The sequence below is a fragment of the Lagenorhynchus albirostris genome, chromosome 7 (assembly GCF_949774975.1).
Source record: "Lagenorhynchus albirostris chromosome 7, mLagAlb1.1, whole genome shotgun sequence".
Classification (NCBI taxonomy): domain Eukaryota; kingdom Metazoa; phylum Chordata; class Mammalia; order Artiodactyla; family Delphinidae; genus Lagenorhynchus; species Lagenorhynchus albirostris.
Window position 1 is genome coordinate 24,430,853 of NC_083101.1, and position 20,423 is coordinate 24,451,275.

Genomic DNA, 20,423 nt, shown 5'->3' on the forward strand with positions numbered 1-20,423 from the left:
TCAGGTGGTAAACTTAGTTTCATTTCTGTGGAGAAATTTGGTCTTCAGTGAAGTGAAACTTTCACGAATACATCCATCTCTTAGGCCTTATATCTTGCCTTTTCTTTGACACCAATGCCGACACTGAATTTTTATGAAATATGGGCAACTTACGTAAGGGAAGATGTACCTGTGGAGTGGGTGCTGAGCACCTTAAAGAGGTGAAAGGGTCCAAGGCTAAGGCTGGGACCCTCAGAGCCCAGGGGAAGGTGGCTTTGTGGTAGATAAGGAAGTGATGAGGTGGGTGGCTGGGGAGTGAGACTCAAATGAAAAGAAAGTTGAGGGCTTCCCTGGTAGCGCAGTGGTTGAGAGTCCGCCTGCCTATGCAGGGGACACGGGTTCGTGCCCCGGTCCGGGAAGATCCCACATGCCGCGGAGCGGCTGGGCCCATGAGCCATGGCCGCTGAGCCTGCGCGTCCGGAGCCTGTGCTCTGCAAACGGGGGAGGCCACAACAGTGAGAGGCCCGCGTACCGCAAAAAAACAACAAAAAAAACCCCACACCTCTTTAGGAGGCTTCCCTGGTGGCGCAGTGGTTGAGAGTACGCCTGCCGATGCAGGGCACGCGGGTTTGTGTCCCAGTCCGGGAAGATCCCACGTGCCGCGGAGCAGCTGGGCCCGTGAGCCATGGCCGCTGAGCCCGTGCGTCTGGACCCTGTGCTCCGCAACGGGAGAGGCCACAGCAGTGAGAGGCCCGTATACCTCAAAACAACAACAACAACAACAAAAAAAAAAACAAAAATGAAAAGAAAGTTGGATAAAAGAACCACATGTTTTGCATGAAGAAAACAAACCTAAGGTATGGCTATCTTCAATAGCAAAGATAATCTATGCAGCAGTAGCAGATGGAGCTGAACCCCAAATGGAGGTATTTTAAAACACATCTCAACAGTGCTTGGGAAAGAGCTTTCTGACACCTCGAGCTGGTGTGGTATTCAGCTCATCAATCTGACGTTATAGATGGAGAAAATGATCCTGGCAAAGGTGTAAGGGGTGGGCTAGCCAGCCTCAGATTCAGATTGTTTTCTACTCTTGATAGTTTCTTATTGGCAAATATGCTAGTTCACAAAATATTTCTTCATGCTTCTCAGTCTGTTGCATAAGCCTAGGACCCTTTCACAGGGTGTGTGCTTCTGTCAGCCTCCCCTGGGTTTGCTTCTGGAAACTTTAGGGTCACAGGTGTCCAGTTCTCCCATCTCCATCACACAGGGGCTCCTTGATTCTTAGCCTTACCCTTAAGTGAGTTTAGTCAGAGTTACACACTAATGATCTTCAGTTACTGAACAGCTGTTGAGAAACTGCTCTGCGCTAGCATGAGGGCAAAAGTAGTTTTAAAAAGTAATAGTGTTGAGCAGAGGTGAAGTTTTTCCATATGTTCTATTTAATTTCCTTTTGAAGAGTAATTCTGAACAGTAGCCTGAAGATACCCAAATCACTGTTTTCTTGCCGGGTACCCAGATACTCCTTAAATGATTGCATTATCAAAAGTTTCATCTTCAGTCCAGCTGAAATTGTGAGAAAGATACGGTTAGGAAAAGAGCAGGGTGGAAGGGGGAAATGGGACCTTCTCGAGAAGCTCCAGAAAGACTATAACCTGTAGAATTCCCGTCTTACGGTAAAAGCCCTTCCCTATAGGCTTGACTCTGGTGCCAGTCTACCAGTTAGTTTCAATCCCAGCGCAGCTTCCAGTAATCGCGGGGAATTCGGAGTTAGGACGAGCCACTTCTGGGGAGCATGGGAAGCTTCGCTGGGCATGGATGTCTTTGCCCTGGTAAGAGGCCACGTGGCCGTGGAACGCCCTCAGTTATCTTCTCTGTTCTAGAGGGGGCGAGACGTGTGTGGAACCCACTAAGGAATAATGTGAGAGAGACAGGATGGGGATTGGGGACAGAGGACAGAAGGGGCGGGGCCAGGGTTAGGGGGTGGGGCTGCAGGGCGGACTCCAGACCGGGACGCGTGGAGGCGGAGAGTGGGCGGGCCCGTGCTGGGGGCGGGCCCGGCGGGGTGGTGCCTCGGGCGGCGCGGGTGCATCGCAGCTGCGGAGCGCAAGCAGGCTGGCGGGTGGCGGGTCCGCAGCGGCACGGCGTCCGGGCTCCGCGACGGGCTGAGGGCCATGGCCGCCTCTCCGGGCCCGGCCGGCGGTGCCGCCGCCGGGGCAGTGCACGGCTCCGGCCCGTTTGGCCTCGCCTTCGACTCCGGACTCGAGATCAAAACTCGCTCAGTGGAGCAGACGCTGCTCCCGCTGGTTTCTCAGGTAAAGAGGCGCGCGCGCGCGGCCCCTGCGTCTCCCTCCGGCCGCGGCCCGCGATGGCGGCGGTCGCTCTCGCGGCAGGGGCCGGGCCGGGCGGGAGGCAGCCGCTGCCCCACATTCCGCGCCAGGACTCCGGCGTCAGTGTCGGACCGCCTGTCTGGGGCTTGAGGACTGACCTTGGTTGAGGCGGCGGGAGTAGGGACCATCCGAAATCCGGCTGCGGGGCCAAGTGGGCTGAGCAGCACTGGAGGCTGCGGGGCGGAGAGCCCCGTGCGGACCTGAGTGCCGGCCACAGGTGCGCCGCCCTGCCTCCCCACAGGATCCTCCTCGGGGCTGCAGCTCCGGTGGCCCCCGGCTCCCCAAGGCCAGCTCCCCGGGGGCAGAGGGGACCCCCGCGGGGGCTCCGTTGGAGCTTAGGGGCCCTCCTCGCTGCCGCTCTTTAACCCACTGCCCGCACACCTTTGCACCTCCAGTCCAAACCCGGACCGTGGCCAGTCTGGCTGGGGCGTTACTGCCGGCCTCCAAGTCCAGCGTGCTCTCCTCTCCCCTAGGCCTTTGTCCCTTTCCCCGGAGTGTGAGTCGGCTCGCCAGTCGCCCGTTCACCCCGGGCCACCCGGCCCCTTCCCCTTAACCTGTCTGCTCACTTCAGCTGGCTTTTGTCCGGCCTCTGAAGGGTGAAGTGAAGGACCGTCTGATAGTTAATTCGGGTACACATCTTTTTGCCAAATCCCATTTGGGAATGTATGCTTTATTGAATTTATTGGTCCCAACAGAAGTCTGGAATCAGCTAATTGATGCGCATAGCTTTAGAGAAGTTTTTGTTACTGTGAGCCGAGTTTACGCAGCCTCCGGGCTGGAATTCCTCACCTAGATCTGTTGTGATGTGCTAAGCACTGTGGGAAGTGAAGAATTCTGTGCCTTCAGGAGCTCGTTGGATGTGTGACTCACAACAAGACTGTTAACATCTTGATGCTTCACGTTAGCATTGCCAAGATTTTACAGGTAGAAGGAATCTTAAAGGTTATCTGATGCTAAATTTAAAAATTCTTACAGCATCCTTGACACCTGGTCACCAGTCCCCTGCTTAAACATGCTCAGTGATGGGGAGCCTGTAGCTATTGCATAGAATTTCCAATGCTATCTGTTCTCCATCCCAGCCCTGCAGATATTTGAAAACAGCAGTGGTACATGTCCCTAGATTCCTGTTATGCTGATTAAATAAACAACCCCATTTTCTTCACCTGTGCTCATTTTAGCCTGGCTAACAGAACAGTGAATGAATAACCTTGACACTCCCCATCCTCCTTCCCTTCCAGGTCTGAAAGAAGCACTGACAGGTGGGATGAGTTGAGGATTAGTTAGTGATGTCTGCACTGCCCCTTCCACAAAAGAATACCACTACCACCACCAACACAACCACAACACAAAATGAAAAATACTGGAGTAGTTTTAAGAGAGAGAGTTAAGAGAGTGGTATTTTATCCATTTTTCTTTTTTTTAACAATCCAGATATAATGCTTACTATGCGCTAGGCCATGTTCTAAGCACTTTATACATATTAATTCATTTAATTCTCATAACAATCTTATGAGGTAGAGATATGTTTATTCTCATTATATGAATGAGGAAACTGAGGAATAATGAGGTTAAGTGACTTGTAGTGGGACTTTCACCTGTAAATGTCGAACTGGAGTTTGAATCCAGGCAGCCTGGTCCCAGAGTCTGTGCTGTTAGCTACACCGTATTTGTTCTCCCTAGAGATTAGGGGCGGTGATGAGGTCAGCCAGTAGTAGGTACAGAGAAGAGAGTCCACAGTGGAAAAACAAGCTGGAAGGTTGTTGTAATCTGGAGAAATGGTAACTTTTCACAGTATCACTGCTAAAAATGTATCCTAGAGTTCTGCATTGTGTAATTCTGGGGTAAGAGAGGGTGGAGAGAGTAGGAGAGTGGAGGAGGAAACGTGAATTGGCTGCCGAGAGTTAACTAGAGGTCAATGCCAAAGGGGGAAAATGCCAGCTTTTTTTTTTTTCTTTTCCTTCCCTGTTAAAGACTCATTCAGGGCCATAGCTGAGGTTCTGCATTCCACACAGTATGTGTCCACAGCTGTATCTTTAGCATTATTATAACTGATATTCCTAATGATTAACTGTACTCAACAACAAAAAAGTTAACTTATGCTTAAAATCAAGACATATATAAAGCATGGCCAGAACACTCACAAAGCAGTTAAGTGTGAAATACAGCTTAGAATGATTTTTAAGTTTTAGTGAGTGTTAGTGGATTAAAGTGCAGCTCTCTGGAAAACTCATGTCCAGGAGTCTTATTTTCTAAGGATACGGCATTATTATCCAACTCATGTTTTACCACCATATCCACAAGAATAAGTTTAAGCTTTTCAGGCAAGCATTTGTTGTAAGCTTTCTAGTTGCTACTCTGTGGGACTTGTATTCTAGTTGGGAGACGGGGCAGGTACAGAATAGCACATGGCAAGTGTCAGATGAACATCATCCGTAGTAAATGCTCTAAGAGCTCAGAGCAGGTGTGGATGAGTCAGCAACAATGCCATCGAGGAGACAGGGTCTTGAGGTGAACAAGTAGGGCTAGGCTTGTACCGCTTAGTCAGTTTTAAGCAGAGTTTCTACTCTGATATCATTTAACCTCTTCTGACTCTCCAGGTAAAAAGTTCTGGGTTCAATGGCCTTATTTTAAGAATGCAGCATCAGTATTAGACAAATATATATATACAATTTTCTGCGTTTACATATTAGAAGAGATCCATGTTCTTAGCAACAGATGCAGAATAGCTTCAGTTAAATTCAACTTCTACTCATGATAAGGAACACATAGTAAACTAGTAATAGAAGAAAACTTCCTTAACCTGATAAAGAGTACCTACAGAAAACCTATAGTTAACATCACAGCAACAAGTCAAATTTAAAATAAACATTTCCGGGGCTTCCCTGGTGGCGCAGTGGTTGAGAGCCCGCCTGTCGATGCAGGGGACACGGGTTCGTGCCCTGGTCTGGGAAGATCCCACATGCCGTGGAGCAGCTGGGCCCGTGAGCCATGGCCGCTGAGCCTGCGTGTCCGGAGCCTGTGCTCTGCAATGGGAGAGGCCACAGCAATGAGAGGCCCACGTACCGCAAAAAAAACAAAAACAAACAAACAAAAAAACCCAAAAACATTTCCTTTAAACTAGAAGCGAGAGGAGGGATATCTGCTCTCATAGCTTCTATTCAATTGTACTGTAAATCGTAACCAGTGGAACAAGACAAGAAGCGAAAGGTATAAAGGTAGGAAAGGAAAAATCAAAATATAATTATCTACATAGAAAACTGGAGTCTACAAATAAATTATAAAAGTTAGGAAGTTTAGTAAGTTCATTGAATGTAGGCTTCTAAAGTCAACTGCTTTTCTTTCTACATTAATAACAGAAAAGTCGTCCTAAAACATGATACCAGTTAGAATAAAACTGACAGCAAAATATGTGTATATATGTGTATAACAAAAGAGAGGCCAAACTTCATGAAGAAAATTTAAAAATTTTATGGAAAGCCAAAGTAGAGCTAAATAAATGGGAGAAAAGTACCATGCTCCTGGCTAGATTGACTTGATATTATTTACATATCAATTTCCCCTATTGATATGTAAATTTAATGCAATTCCAATGAAAATTTCAACAGGATTTTTTTTAGTAGAATTTGATAAAAGTAATTCTAAAATTTGTATGAAAGAGCAAATAGCCAAGAATAGCCAGAAGAGAAACAAGGTGGGTGGACTTGCTCTACCAGATTTCAAGTCTTATTATAAAGCTAGAGTGATTAAGACAATGTGGGTCTAAGAACAGAGATGGACAAATAGACTAGTGAAACAGAATAGAGAATCTAGAAACAGATCCACACGTATACAGAAACTTGATAATTCACAGAATTGGCACTGCTCGTCAGTGGGGAAAGGAAGAACTTTTTAAAAAATGGGAACAATTGGTTATCTGAAGAGAAACACATGATATTGAATCCCAATTCCAAATGGATTAAAAATATCAATATGAAAGGAAAAAACTTAAAACACTTTTAGGGAAAAAAATTGGTCAATATCTTCACCACCTCACGGTGGGAAAAGATTTCTTAATACACTGAAAGTATAAACCCTAAGCAAAAATTAATACATTTGCTCCATTAAAATGGAGAATTGGACTTCCCTGTTGGCACAGTGGTTAAGAATCTGCCTGCCAATGCAGGGGACACGGGTTTGAGCCCTGATCTGGGAAGATCCCACATGCTGCGGACCACCTAAACCCATGCGCCACAACAAGAGAAGCCACCACAATGAGAAGCCCGCGCACTGCAGCAAAAACCCAATGCAACCAAAAGTAAAAATATAATAAATAAAAAAAAGAAAGGAGAATCTTTGTTCATCAGAGTTGAAAGGATAAGCCTTAAAGTGGGAGAATATGATTGCAACACAAATAACCAACAAATGATTGGTAGCACCCAGGATAAATAAAGGACTCCAATGAATCAAAAATAAGATTACCCATTAAAAATTGGTAAAATGAATACTCATCTTGTAGAAGAGGAAACAGATGTCTAAAAGATATGTGAAAAGATGCTCAACTTTATTAGAAGTCAGTGAAGTATAAGTTAAAGCTGCAGTGAGAACAAGTGTTGGTGAGGAATGTGGAGTTGATGGAAATGTCAATAGTACAACAATTTTGGAAACCAGTTTGATGTAATAAAGTTCAAGGTGGGTATTACCTAAGGCCCAGGAATTTCACTGTTAAATCCATACCCCTAGAGAAAATCCTGCACGTGTATTAGAGACATAGATTGGAATGTTGATAGTCTTTTTACTTCTAATGGCTCCAAACTGGAAACTACCCAAACATCTTTTAGCAGTAGGATGTTTAAATAAAATGTGCTAAGTTCATACGAGATACTATGCAGCAGTGAAATGAATAAACCATAGCTATAATTATCAATATGGATGAATCTCAAAAGCATAATGTTAAGGGAAAAAAATTAAAGGTTCAAAACAGGCAAAACAAAACCATACATCATTTAAGGATATAACGTGTGCAATAGTTATAATAAGGGAATGATGAGCACAAAATCAGAGCAGTGGTTTCCTCTGGGGCGGGGGATGAGGGGGTGATGTAGAAAGGGAGGGGCCCCCAGGGCGCATGGGTTGTCAGAGGTGCTGCTAATGTTTTCTTAAGCTTGGTGGTAGGTTTGTTCTGTCTTCCTTTCATTTCTTTAAATGGTATACATACCTGTTCTATACACTCATTTGTTGTATATTTCCTAATTCAGATGATTTTTTAAAAGCCCTGGGCTAAGTCACAAGCACATTTTCTACAGAGCAACTCCCCACCTTCTTTAATAATCACTTTATTCTTCCTGTCAAAATTCCCACTCCCAGTCTTACAATGCTTTTATCCAAGGAAGGGAAGAGGGATATCTGCCACACAGCTCCACCCTGGTGTGGAATGTTATTCTACCACCCACTAGTCTTTTCCTGTCTGTGATAGATTTACTTCACTCACTGTAATACAGACCCTTTAATTAATCTCCAGGGTAGCTCCCCTGTCTTCCCATTTCTCTCTGCATTGTCCTGGAAGCTTCTTAGGATCTTTGTCTCACTAAGTTGGAGATGAATACATATGGGACTCTGCTGATTTGTGTATGTGAATATATGTGTTTTTAATTGCAAAGGAAAAACACATAAATAGTGTATAAAGAGAGTGAAAGTGCCCTTTTTCCTGCTTTTAAAGACCCCTCATGATTTGGTGTGTTTTCTTCTATACTGGTTGTGATAGCTGATTAGCTGATTTTTCTATCTAATAATTTTGAGAATTTACTAATGAGTTAAGCCCAGGGATGAACTTCTCTCTCCTGGGCTGACTCCCTTGTTTTTCAGGTCCCAGGGAATTAAATAAAGCTTTGTTCTTTTATCTGGCCTACCATTTTTTTTTTTTCTCCCTGGGTCTTCACTTGCTTTCTTATCTTCCCACAAAATAAGTAAACTAAGATAATCCATTTCAATCAAGAGATTACTGTCAGTTATTCTAGAAAATAAGAATAACATCACAAACAAGAGGAAAGAACAGAGATTCTAGAAATGTGAAAAGGGCAATATCTAATCATTATGTAATGCTTACTAAATACCAGACACTGTTCTAAGTACTTTATTTACATATACTAATTTATTCTCCACAATGACCTTATGAGATGGGTACTATTATTACTCCTGTTTTTACAGATGAGAACACTGAGTCACAGAAAGGTTAGATAACTTGCTATATAATCATATGACAGAGCCAGAACTCAAACCCAGGCAGAGTGACGCCAGAATTCATGCTCTTAACTGCTAGGCTATACTTTGTTGGCGATGAGAACTTCTTGACACCCTTTGTTAGAAGGTATCAAGCAGGTCTGGGTTCTTACTCTTTTATTCCACAGGAGAGTTCTTCAATATATCAGATCCTCTTTCTTCCCCATGGGATACCTTCTCTGTCCTCTTTTCCAGTTCATTCAGACATTCTCTACACTCTGGTGTTAGGGCAACTCTAGGTTGTGACTCCCAATTTAATATGCCTCCTATTTTTGCAGAATAATAGCTAAAATTTTATTTGGCACATTCAAGGCAATTTTACCAGCTGTCAGTCTCCTGATTTTTTTTTTAACGTCTTTATTGGAGTATAATTGCTTTACAATGTTGTGTTAGTTTCTGCTGTATAACAGAGTGAATCAGCTGTATGCATACATATATACCCATATCCCCTCCCTCTTGCATCTCCCTCCCACCCTCCCTATCCCACCCCTCTAGGTGGTCACAAAGCACCGAGCTGATCTCCCTGTGCTATGCCGCTGCTTCCCACTAGCTGTCTGTTTTACATTTGGTAGTGTATGTAAGTCAGTGCCACTCTCTCACTTCATCCCAGCTTACCCTTCCCCCTCCCCATATCCTCAAGTCCATTCTCTATATCTGTGCCTTTATTCCTGTCCTGCCCCTAGGTTCATCAGAACCATTTTTTTTTAAGATTCCATATATATGTGTTAGCATATGGTATTTGTTTTTCTCTTTCTGACTTACTTCACTCTGTATGACAGACTCTGGGTCCATCCAACTCACTACAAATAACTCAGTTTCATTTTTTTTATGGCTGAGTAATATTCCATTGTATATATGTGTCACATCTTCTTTATCCATTCATCTGTTGATGGGCACTTAGGTTGCTTCCATGTCCTGGCTATTGTAAATAGAGCTTCAATGAACATTGTGGTACATGACTCTTTTTGAATTATGGTTTTCTCAGGGTATATGCACAGTAGTGGGATTGCTGGGTCATATGATAGTTCTATTTTTAGTTTTTTAAGGAAACTCCATACCGTTCTCCATAGTGGCTGTATCAATTTACCTTCCCACCAACAATGCAAGGGAGTTCCCTTTTCTCCACACCCTCTCCAGCATTTATTGTTTCTAGATTTTTTGATGATGGCCATTCTGACCTGTGTGAGATGATATCTCATTGTAGTTTTGATTTGCATTTCTCTAATGATTAGTGATGTTGAGCATTCTTTCATGTGTTTGTTGGCAATCTGTATTATCTTCTTTGGAGAAATATCTATTAAGGTCTTCTGCCCATTTTTGGATTGGGTTGTTTGTTTTTTTGTTATTGAGCTGCATGAGCTGCTTGTAAATTTTGGAGGTTAATCCTTTGTCAGTTGCTTCATTTGCAAATATTTTCTCCCATTCTGAGGGTTGTCTTTTGGTCTTGTTTATGGTTTCCTTTGCTGTGCAAAAGCTTTTAAGTTTCATTAGGCCCCATTTGTTTATTATTTCCGTTTCTCTAGGAGGTGAGTCAAACTGGATCTTGCTGTGATTTATGTCATAGAGTGTTCTGCCTATGTTTTGCTCTAGGAGTTTGATAGTGTCTGGCCTTACATTTAAGTCTTTAATCCATTTTGAGTTTATTTTTGTGTATGGTGTTAGGAAGTGTTCTAATTTCATTCTTTTACATGTAGCTGTCCAGTTTTCCCAGCACCACTTACCGAAGAGTCTGTCTTTTCTCCATTGTATATTCTTACCTCCTTTATCAAAGATAAGGTGACCATATGTGCGTGGGTTTATCTCTGGGCTTTCTATCCTGTTCCATTGATCTATATTTCTGTTTTTGTGCCAGTACTATACTACAGTCTTGTAGTACTTGTACAGTACTACAGTCTTGATTACTGTAGCTTTGTAGTATAGTCTGAATTCCTCTGGCTCCGTTTTTCTTTCTCAAGATTGCTTTGGCGGGGCTTCCCTGGTGGCGCAGTGGTTGAGAGTCCACCTGCCGATGCAGGGGACACAGGTTCATGCCCTGGTCCAGGAGGATCCCACCGCGGCTGGGCCTGTGAGCCATGGCTGCTGAGCCTGTGCGTCCGGAGCCTGTGCTCCACAACGGGAGAGGCCACAACAGTGAGAGGCCCGCGTACCGCAAAAACGATTGCTTTGGCTATTCGGGGGTCTTTTGTGTTTCCATACCAATTGTGCAATTTTTTGTTCTAGTTCTGTGAAAAATGCCATTGGTAGTTTGATGGGGATTGCATTGAATCTGTAGATTGCTTTGGGTAATATGGTCATTTTCACTATGTTGATTCTTCCAATCCAAGAACATGGTATATCTCTCCATCTGTTTGTATCATCTTTAACTTCTTTCATCAATGTCTTATAGTTTTCTCCATCTCCCTCTGCTATATTTTGGAAGAGTTTTACAAGGATAGGTGTTAGCTCTTCTGTAAATGTTTGATAGAATTTGCCTGTGAAGCCCTCTCGTCTTGGGCTTTTGTTTGTAGGAAGATTTTTAATCACAGTTTCAATTTCAGTGCTTGTGATTGGTCTGTTTATATTTTCTATTTCTTCCTGGTTCAGTCTCGGAAGGTTGTGTTTTTCTAAGAATTTGTCCATTTTTTCCAGGTTGTCCATTTTATTGGCATATAGTTGCTTGTAGTAGTCTCTCATGATCCTTTGTATTTCTGTAGTGTCAGTTGTTACTTCTTCTTTCTCATTTCTAATTCTGTTGATTTGATTCTTCTCCCTTTTTTTCTTGATTAGTCTTGCTAATGGTCTATCAATCTTGTTTATCTTCTCAAAGAACCAGCTTTTAGTTTTATTGATATTTGCTATTGTTTCTTCCATTTCTTTTTCACTTATTTCTGATATGATCTTTATGATTTCTTTCCTTCTGCTAACTTTGGGGGGTTTTTTTTGTTCTTCTTTATCTAATGCTTTAGGTGTAAGATTAGGTTGTTTATTTGAGATGTTTCTTGTTTCTTGAGGTAGGATTGTACTTCCCGCTTAGAACTGCTTTTGCTGTGTCCCATAGGTTTTGGGTTGTTGTGTTTTCGTTGTCATTTGTTTCTAGGTATTTTTTGATTTCCTCTTTGATTTCTTCAGTGATCTCTTGGTTATTTAGTAGCCTATTGTTTAGCCTTCATGTATTTGTATTTTCTACAGATTTTTTCCTGTAATTGATACCTAGTCTCATAGCATTGTGGTCAGAAAAGATACTTGATATGATTTCAGTTTTCTTAAATTTACCAAGGCTTGATTTGTGACCCAAGATATGGTCTATCCTGGAGAATGTTCCATGAGCACTTCAGAAGAAAATATATTCTGTTTCTTTTGGTTGGAATGTCCTATAAATATCAATTGAGTCCATCTTGTTTAATGTGCCATTTAAGCTTGTGTTTCCTTATTTATTTTCATTTTGGATGATCTGGCCATTGGTGAAAGTGGAGTGTTAAAGTCCCCTACTTTTGTTGTGTTACTGTCAATTTCCCCTTTTATGGCTGTTAGCATTTGCCTTATGTATTGAGGTACTCCTGTGTTGGGTGCATAAATATTTACAATTGTTTTATCTTCTTGGATTGATCCCTTGATCATTATGTAGTGTCCTTCTTTGTCTCTTGTAATAGTCTTTATATTAAAGTCTATTTTGTCTATATGAGAATTGCTATTCCAGCTTTCTTTCGATTTCCATTTGCATGGAATATGTTTTTCCATCCCCTCACTTTCAGTCTGTATGTGTCCCTAGGTCTGAAGTGGGTCTCTTGTAAACAGCATATGTACGGGTCTTGTTTTTGTATCCATTCAGCCAGTCTGTGTCTTTTGGTTGGAGCATTTAATCCATTTACATTTAAGGTAATTATTGATATGTATGTTCCTGTTACCATTTTCTTAATTGTTTCAGGTTTGTTTTTGTAGGTCTTTTCCTTCTCTTGTGTTTCCTGGCTAGAGAAGTTCCTTTAGCATTTGTTGTAAAGCTGGTTTGGTGTTACTGAATTCTCTTAACTTTTGCTTGTCTGTAAAGGTTTTAATTTCTCGATCGAATCTGAATGAGATCCTTGCTAGGTAGAGTAATCTTGGTTGTAGGTTTTTCCCTTTCATCACTTTAAATATGTCCTGTCATCCCTTCTGGTTTACAGAGTTTATGCTGAAAAATCAACTGATAACCTTATGGGGATTCCCTTGTATGTTATTTGTTGCTTTTCCCTTGCTGCTTTTGATATTTTTTCTTTGTATTTAATTTTTGATAGTTTGATTAATATGTGTCTTGGTGTGTTTCTCTGTGCATTTATTCTGTATTGGACTCCCTGTGCTTCCTGGACTTGATTGACTATTTCCTTTCCCATGTTAGGGAAGTTTTTGACTATAATCTCTTCCGATATTTTCTCAGACCCTTTCTATTTCTCTTCTTCTTCTTCTTTTTTTGCGGTATGCGGGCCTCTCACTGTTGTGGCCTCACCCATTGCAGAGCACAGGCTCTGGACGCGCAGACTCAGCGGCCATGGCTCACGAGCCTAGCCGCTCCGCGGCATGTGGGATCTTCCCGGACCAGTGCACGAACTCGCATCCCCTGCATCGGCAGGCGGACTCTCAACCACTGTGCCACCAGGGAAGCCCTCTCTTCTTCTTCTGGGACCCCTATAATTCTAATGTTGGTACATTTAATATTGTCTCAAATGTCTCTGAGACTGTCCTCAATTCTTTTCATTCTTTTTCTTTATTCTGCTCCCTGGCAGTTATTTCCACCATTTTATCTTCCAGCTCACTTATCTGTTCTTCTGCCCTAGTTATTCTGCTATTTATTCCTTCTAGAATATTTTTAATTTCAGTAATTGTGTTGTTCATCATTGTTTGCTCTTTAGTTCTTTTAGATACTTGTTAAATGTTTCTTGTATTTTCTCCATTCTGTTTCCAAGATTTTGGATCATCTTTACTATCATTACTCTGAATTCTTTTTCAGGTAGGTTTCCTATTTCGTCTTCATTTATTTGGTCTCGTAGGTTTTTACCTTGCTCCTTTGTCTGTAACATTTTTTTTTGTCATTTCTTTTCTTTCTTTTTTTTTTTTTTTGATGGGTGGTGCTGTGTTCCTGTCTTACTGGTTGTTTGGCCTGAGACATCCAGCACTGGAGTTTGCAGGCAGTTAGATTGAGCTGGGTCTTGGTGCTGAGATGAGGACCTTTGGGAGGCTTCACTCCGATTGACATTCCCTGGGCTCTGAGGTTCTCTGTTAGTCCAGCGGTTTGGACTTGGAGCCCCCGCCATAGGAGCTTGGGCCCAACCTCCGGCCTGGGAAGTAAGATCCTGCAAGGTTCTCTGCCTATGCCCATGGCCCCTGCAGCTCCTTCAGGCATATGTGGGGAGCAGGCCCCAGCTCTGGGAGCACTCAGCCATGGGACTTGCCACGCCTCCCCTGATTCTTAACGTAATCCTGGGAGGAAAGAGGCTGTGTAGCGACTGAGAGGCAACTTACTGCCTTTGTGACCTTGGGAAAATTCTTAACCTTTTCAAATTTCAGGTTTTTAATCTGTAAGATGAGGGTAGTAACAGTATCTACCTCACAGAGATGTAAGCATTGATTGAATCAGTACATGTAAAGCACATCAGATAGCGTTTGCTGTTGTGCTTAATGTTAAATGTTAACTAGTTTTATTTTTTGCTTGATAAGGAAATGGAAGTTTGGGCTCACTTTTGTTAAACTGTGTTTAAGTATGTCTATGTAGAAAGCAAGACTGAAAAGAACTATGCCAAGTTGCTCACAAGGTAGTGGGATTATGGGTCACTTTTATTTCTTAGGGCTTTCCTATATTACCCCTTCCCGTTTTTAAAAACAATCAACATGTATAACTTTTTGGATCTCCCTTTTAAAAAGTTTGAAAATAATTTTAGGACATATATAGACCTTTTTTTGTGTATGAATTTATTTATTTTATTTATTTATTTTTGGCTGTGTTGGGTCTTCATTGCTGTTTGCGGGCTTTCTCTAGTTGCGGTGAGCAGGGGCTAGTCTTTGTTGTGGCATGCGAGCTTTTCATTGTGGTGGCTTCTCTTGTTGCAGAGCACGGGCTCTAGGTGCACGGGCTTCAGTAGTTGTGGCACGTGGGCTCAGTAGTTGTGGCTTGCGGGCTTTAGAGCGTAGGCTCAGTTGTTGTGGTCAAGCCGGACCATGGCTTGAACCTGTGTCCCCTGCATTGGCAGGTGGATTCTTAGCTACTGCGCCACCAGGGAAGTCCCATACATAGACCTTTTAATAAGAAATTTTATAAATTGACTTGGCTCCTCCAAATTCAATTTGAAATGCATACCTGTATTTGGACTGAATATTTTGCAGAGTGCTTTGAGTAAAAGGAAGATAGCCACACCTAATTATGCACTGGGGAGGATGCTTGTAGTGAAAGCAAAATGTGTGTTTCAGAACTGAACAATAGTTGGTATTTTAGCCTAATTGCAGGATCTTTTCTTTACAATTGAAAAGTCTAAACTTTATAAAGGATTTAATAAAAACAACTTAAACTTCTTTTCTCCAGAGTTTCTTCCAACATGGTTGTTTGGAACAGTCAGTGGTGGTCAAGTTCTCTGTTCTCCAGGTGATACTAAGAGTTCCCTAGGATGTATCAGGTGTGGAGAAGGACTAAGCTGGTGCTCATAGTATTCATATTTGTTTCCCTGCTTCCCATAACCCATAGTTATCCTCAAAATTCAGCCATAGAAACACTTCTTTGATGGACTACCTAGTAATTTTAGGTAATATTTTATCTTGAAGAAAGTATTTTTCCCTCTAAAAACAAAAACACTCAAAAAACCCAGGAAGATTGAAAAGCTCCACTAAAGGAAAGAGTATGGGGTGGACTTTGGTGTCAGATAAACCTGGGTTCAAATTCTAAACTAGGCCGCTTCTTAGCTGTGTAAGCCAAGTACTTAATTTCACTCAGCCTCCGTTTTCTTATCTTGAATAGTATGTAAGGATTAAATAAGAGAGCTAATGATAATATGCCTCTGAGTACTTAAACTGGGTACTATGTTAAATATGATACCACATCATTTTCTTTAATCCTCTTGTCAGTTGAGAAGTCAGAGGCAGGGAAGTCAGGTTGGCTAAGTGGTGAAGAGGCTAGGCTCTTGAGTCAGAGTATCTGGATTTAAATCTTAAATCTCCTACTCTTCTTGATGTCTAATTTCCTTACTCTCCATGCTGTCTAGTTTTCTCATTTCTGAAATGGGGATGATATTAGTACCTATTTCATTGGGATTTTGTGGGGCATTATAATGTAGTACTTAAAAGTGTGGTCTCTGCCAGCGTTATCCTGATACCAAAGCCAGATAAGGACACTATAAGGGAAAAAACCAAACCAAAACAACAATAGCAAAAAACTATAGGCCAATATCCCTGATGAATACAGATGCAAAAATTATTAACAAAATACTAGCAAACTGAATTCAGTAGCACATTAAATGGATCATACACCATGATCAAGTGGGATTTATCCCTGGGTTGCAAGGATGGTTCAATATACGCAAATCAATAAATGTGATACACCACATTAATAAAATGAAGGAAAAATTATATAATCATCACAATACGTGCAGAAAAAGCATCTGACAAAATTTTAACATTCTTTCATGATTGAGTATATAAAGAATGTACCTCAACATAATAAAGGCCATATATTATAAGCTCACAGCTAACATCATTCTCAACAGTGAAATGTTGAAAGCTTTTTCTCTAATGTCAGGAACAAGACAAGGGTGTCCATTCTCACCACTCCTATTCAATATAGTACTGGAAGTGTTAGCCAGAGCAGTCAGGCAACAAAAAGGCATAAAAGGCATCAAAGTCAGAAAGGAAGAAGTAAAATTATCTCCATTTGCAGATAACATGATCTTATATATAAGGAAATCCTAAAGACTCCACCAAAAAACTGTCAGAACTAATAAACAAATTCCTAAAGTTGCAGGCTAAAAAAATCAACATGCAGAAATTGGTGTTGTGTTTCTATACACTAAAAACAAAGTATCTGAAAAAGAAATAAAATGGTACCATTTACAATAGCATCAAAAATGATAAAATACTTAAGAATAAATTTAACCAAGGAGGTGAAAGATCATTACATTGAACACTATAAAACTTGGATGAAAGAAATTGAAGAAGACACAAGTAAATGGAAAGATAAGCCATGTTCATAGGTCAGGAGAATTAGTATTAAAATGTCCATACTACCCAAAGCTATCTATAGCTTCAGTGCAATTCCTATCAAAATTGCAATGGCATTTTTAACAGAAATAGAAAAACAATCCTGAAATTTGTATGGAAGCACCAAGACCCCAGCTAGCCAAGACATCCTGAGAAACAGGAAAAAAGCTGGAGGCATCACACTTCCTGATTTCAAACTATACTACAAAGCTATAGTAATTAAACAGTAGGGGACCGGCATTAAAATAGACACATGGTCCACTGGAACAAAATCCAGAGCCCATGCATACATAGTAAACTAATATTTGACAAGGGAGCCAAGAATACTCAATGGGTAAAGGATAGCTTCTTCAATAAATGATTTGGGAAAACTGGATAATCCCATGTAAAAGAATGAAATGGGACCCTTATCTTATACCACTCACAAAAATTAACTTGAAATGGATTAAAGACTTAAGTGTAAGACCCAAAGCCATAAGACTCCTAGACAAAAACATAGGGAAAAAAATCTCCTTGACATTGGTCTTGGCAATGATTTTGGGATATGACATCAAAAGCACAAGTAACAAAAGCAAAAATGGACAAATTGGACTACATCAGTCTAAAAAGCTTCTGTACAGCAAACAATCTGATTTAAAAATGAGCAGAGGAATTGAATAGACATTTTTCAAAAGACATACAGATGGCCAACAGGTACATGAAAAAATGCTTAAAATCACCAATCACCAGGGAAATTCAAGTCAAAACTACAATGAGATATTACCTCACATCTGTTAAAATTGACTGTCATCAGAAAGATGAGATAAGTGATGGTGGGGATGTGGAGAAAAGAGAATGCTTGTGCACTGTTGGTGGGAATGTAAGTTGGTGCAGCCACTATGGAAAAGAGTATGAAGATTCCTCAAAAAATTTAAAAAATAGAACTACCATATGATCCAGCAATTCCACTTCCTTCATAGAAGGAAGATCAACTAATCTCAGGTAGCTACACAGATACTTTCTATCACATTGTCCTATTTTAATATTTTGCATAGCATTTACATTAATTTTTTTTAACCTATGTGTGTAATTATTGTGTCTCCCCTCACACTACTAGAATGTAAGGTCCATGAGAATATGGGCCTTTTCTTCCTTGTTCATTGCTGTTTCATCATTGCCTAGAATTTTGTTTGACATATGATAGGTGTGCAACAAATATATTTTGTACAATTGGATTATTGTTATTTTGATAGACTGTAAACAGAATAAGGGCAGGATTGTGTTAGTCTTGTTCAGTGATGCATGCTCAGGACCTGGATTCTAGGAAATTTTCAAAATTTGGAAGATAATATTATAGATGAGGAAATTTAGAGAGGTTAAGTACATTTCCCTAGGTCATTTAGTTAGTAATGGCAGAGCCAAGGATCAAACCCAGGCCTTCCTGACTCTAAATTATTAATACCATAACACATAAAGTGCTTGGCACGTAGTTGCCACTCAAAGGGCAAGTCCCTTCCTCTTCTCTTAATTCACTATTCTTGTCTTTGTTAATATATTTATATAAATCATTTCAAAGTTATACACAATGGACATGTACCATTTGGGATTTATATTTTTCATGTAACATTCTTTAAATATTTTCATATGTCACTATAGTTCAGGTACTGATTTTCTAGGACATTTTGAAGATTTGTATTTGTTTCAACCAGCTTAACTTGTCACCTTTTATATTTTATTTCAGGGCCTGGAGTCAAGTGTTAAAGGTCTTGGTATTTCGTTTACTTTGAGTCTGCAACAAAACTGAGAGAAGTATAAAACATAGATTATAATGGTCCTTCTAAAGTGTAAACAAGTATGGTTCATGTACCATTTTGTACAACCTACACACTGTGCTAGGCAGTGGAGTGGAATGCGCGGTGAAGAAGATGCTGTCTCTGCTCTCGCAGTAGCTCAAGTCACAGTAGAGGAATCTAGACCTGACGTGCTTTGGTTTTATGTGAATTCTTTGAATGTAATGATCCACCTTCTCCTACTTTTCTCCTGTCTTTAAGATTTGTTGAAATGTCTGGAGGGCTTATAGAACTGTGTGCCCTGGATAACTGCCCTCAGGTAAACTTAGAATTGTTATTAATGGAAATGTTGTCCTCAGGAGGGTTGCAAGATGATTTGCTCCTTGTCTTTGGGTTGAAGCATTAAAACTATCAATTAATTTAGTGTATTAGGCTAGTGTAGTATGCTGGGCTTAATTTTCTTGGCCATTGTGATACAGCTTTAAAAAAAAGTATTGAGATAAAATTTAAGCAGGTTGCTTTTATCTTTTATTTTTAGATCACCACACTTATTAATCATAAAGATAATACCAAAAAGTCTGATAAAACTCTGCAAGCAATTCAACGTGTAGGACAAGCCGTAAACTTGGCAGTTGGAAGATTTGTTAAAGTAGGGGAAGCTATAGCCAATGAAAACTGGGACTTGAAAGAAGAAATAAATATTGCCTGTATTGAAGCTAAACAAGCAGGTATGTTAATGCCTACTTATACGAATTTTCTTGCTTTGGATATCATGACAAATTATTGTCTTATTTTGAGTAAAGATGTGTACTGTGTTTTAGCCCTTTTATTACTGATGCCTGGGTCATTAAAGCCCTAGATTAGCGTCCAGGAATGTTGAATTTCTCTTGGATTAAGTCCTAAATCTGAAACATTGAATTCTTTCACTGGGCAGGGTAGAAGCCCACCATCCTGGCCATCAGCCATTGAATGCAAGAGGTATAGAAGGAACGTGAGGCATGGACTCTACTGTCAAGGAGCATATTAGCCTATTTGCCATCACGTAGGAAATGGAAATAAAAATAAGCCTGTTCCTGTCTCTACAGCAGACAAATCTGACTTCAGATTTCCTGATGTCTCACAAGTCTATAACTGGTGGCATAGAAGTTTGAGAGAACCTGGGGAGTTTTGACGGATACAGATAATTCAGCTTTGTTAAAGTGTCATTTATCCACCTATTCTTTAAATAAATATTTACTCAGTGCTGGCCATATGCCAGGCATTCTTCTAGACCAGAGGGATATAGCCACATAGAAATCAGTATATAGTCTGCCCTCGTGGAGCTTGCATTCTAGTGAGGGAGACCATAAACAAATGAATAAATAGATATGTGCATAAGGACAGGTGGCGACAGTTATCATGGAGAAAATGGTAAAGCAGAATAAGGGTTAGGAGACCAAAGGAGGTATATTTTAGGGAGGGCAGGGTTTTTCAACTTTGATGCCATTGACATTTTGGGCTTGATAATTCTTTGTTGGGGGTGCGGGCTGCCCCGAGCATTGTACAGTCCCTAACTTCTACCTATCAGATGCCTGTAAATCCCTTCTTCCCCCATTGTGACAGCCAAAAATGTCTTGACATTGCCAAATGTCCTCTGAGGGATCAAAATGGCCCCCCCAGTTGAGGACTACTGAAATCAGGGGGTGGAGTCAGGAAATCTCTCTAAGGAAGTAACACTGAAGCAGAGACTGCAGTGAAGTGAGGACCCCAACTATATGAATATCTGGGGGAAGGACATTCCAGGCAAGGAGAAGAGCAAGAACAGGTATGGCTTTCTAGGCAAAGATAGGAACTTTGGGCCGTG

The 20,423-nt window shown here is 41.1% G+C and overlaps 1 protein-coding gene across 3 annotated transcripts in view; it reads left to right on the top strand.

Annotated features, from left to right (window-relative positions):
- The first annotated feature begins 2,088 nt into the window (after nucleotides 1-2,088).
- The window catches only part of CTNNAL1 (catenin alpha like 1), a 58,760-nt gene continuing 40,425 nt past the window's right edge, over nucleotides 2,089-20,423 (top strand). For 2 of the 3 annotated variants that reach the window (XM_060154679.1, XM_060154680.1), the window contains exons 1-2: nucleotides 2,089-2,291; nucleotides 19,119-19,308. In XM_060154679.1, coding sequence (XP_060010662.1) covers nucleotides 2,151-2,291; nucleotides 19,119-19,308 — 331 coding nt within the window. In that variant the 5' untranslated portion in view covers nucleotides 2,089-2,150. Of the gene's footprint in view, nucleotides 2,292-18,733; nucleotides 18,900-19,118; nucleotides 19,309-20,423 lie in introns of those variants that run through there. The other variant, XM_060154681.1, reaches the window with a different exon arrangement.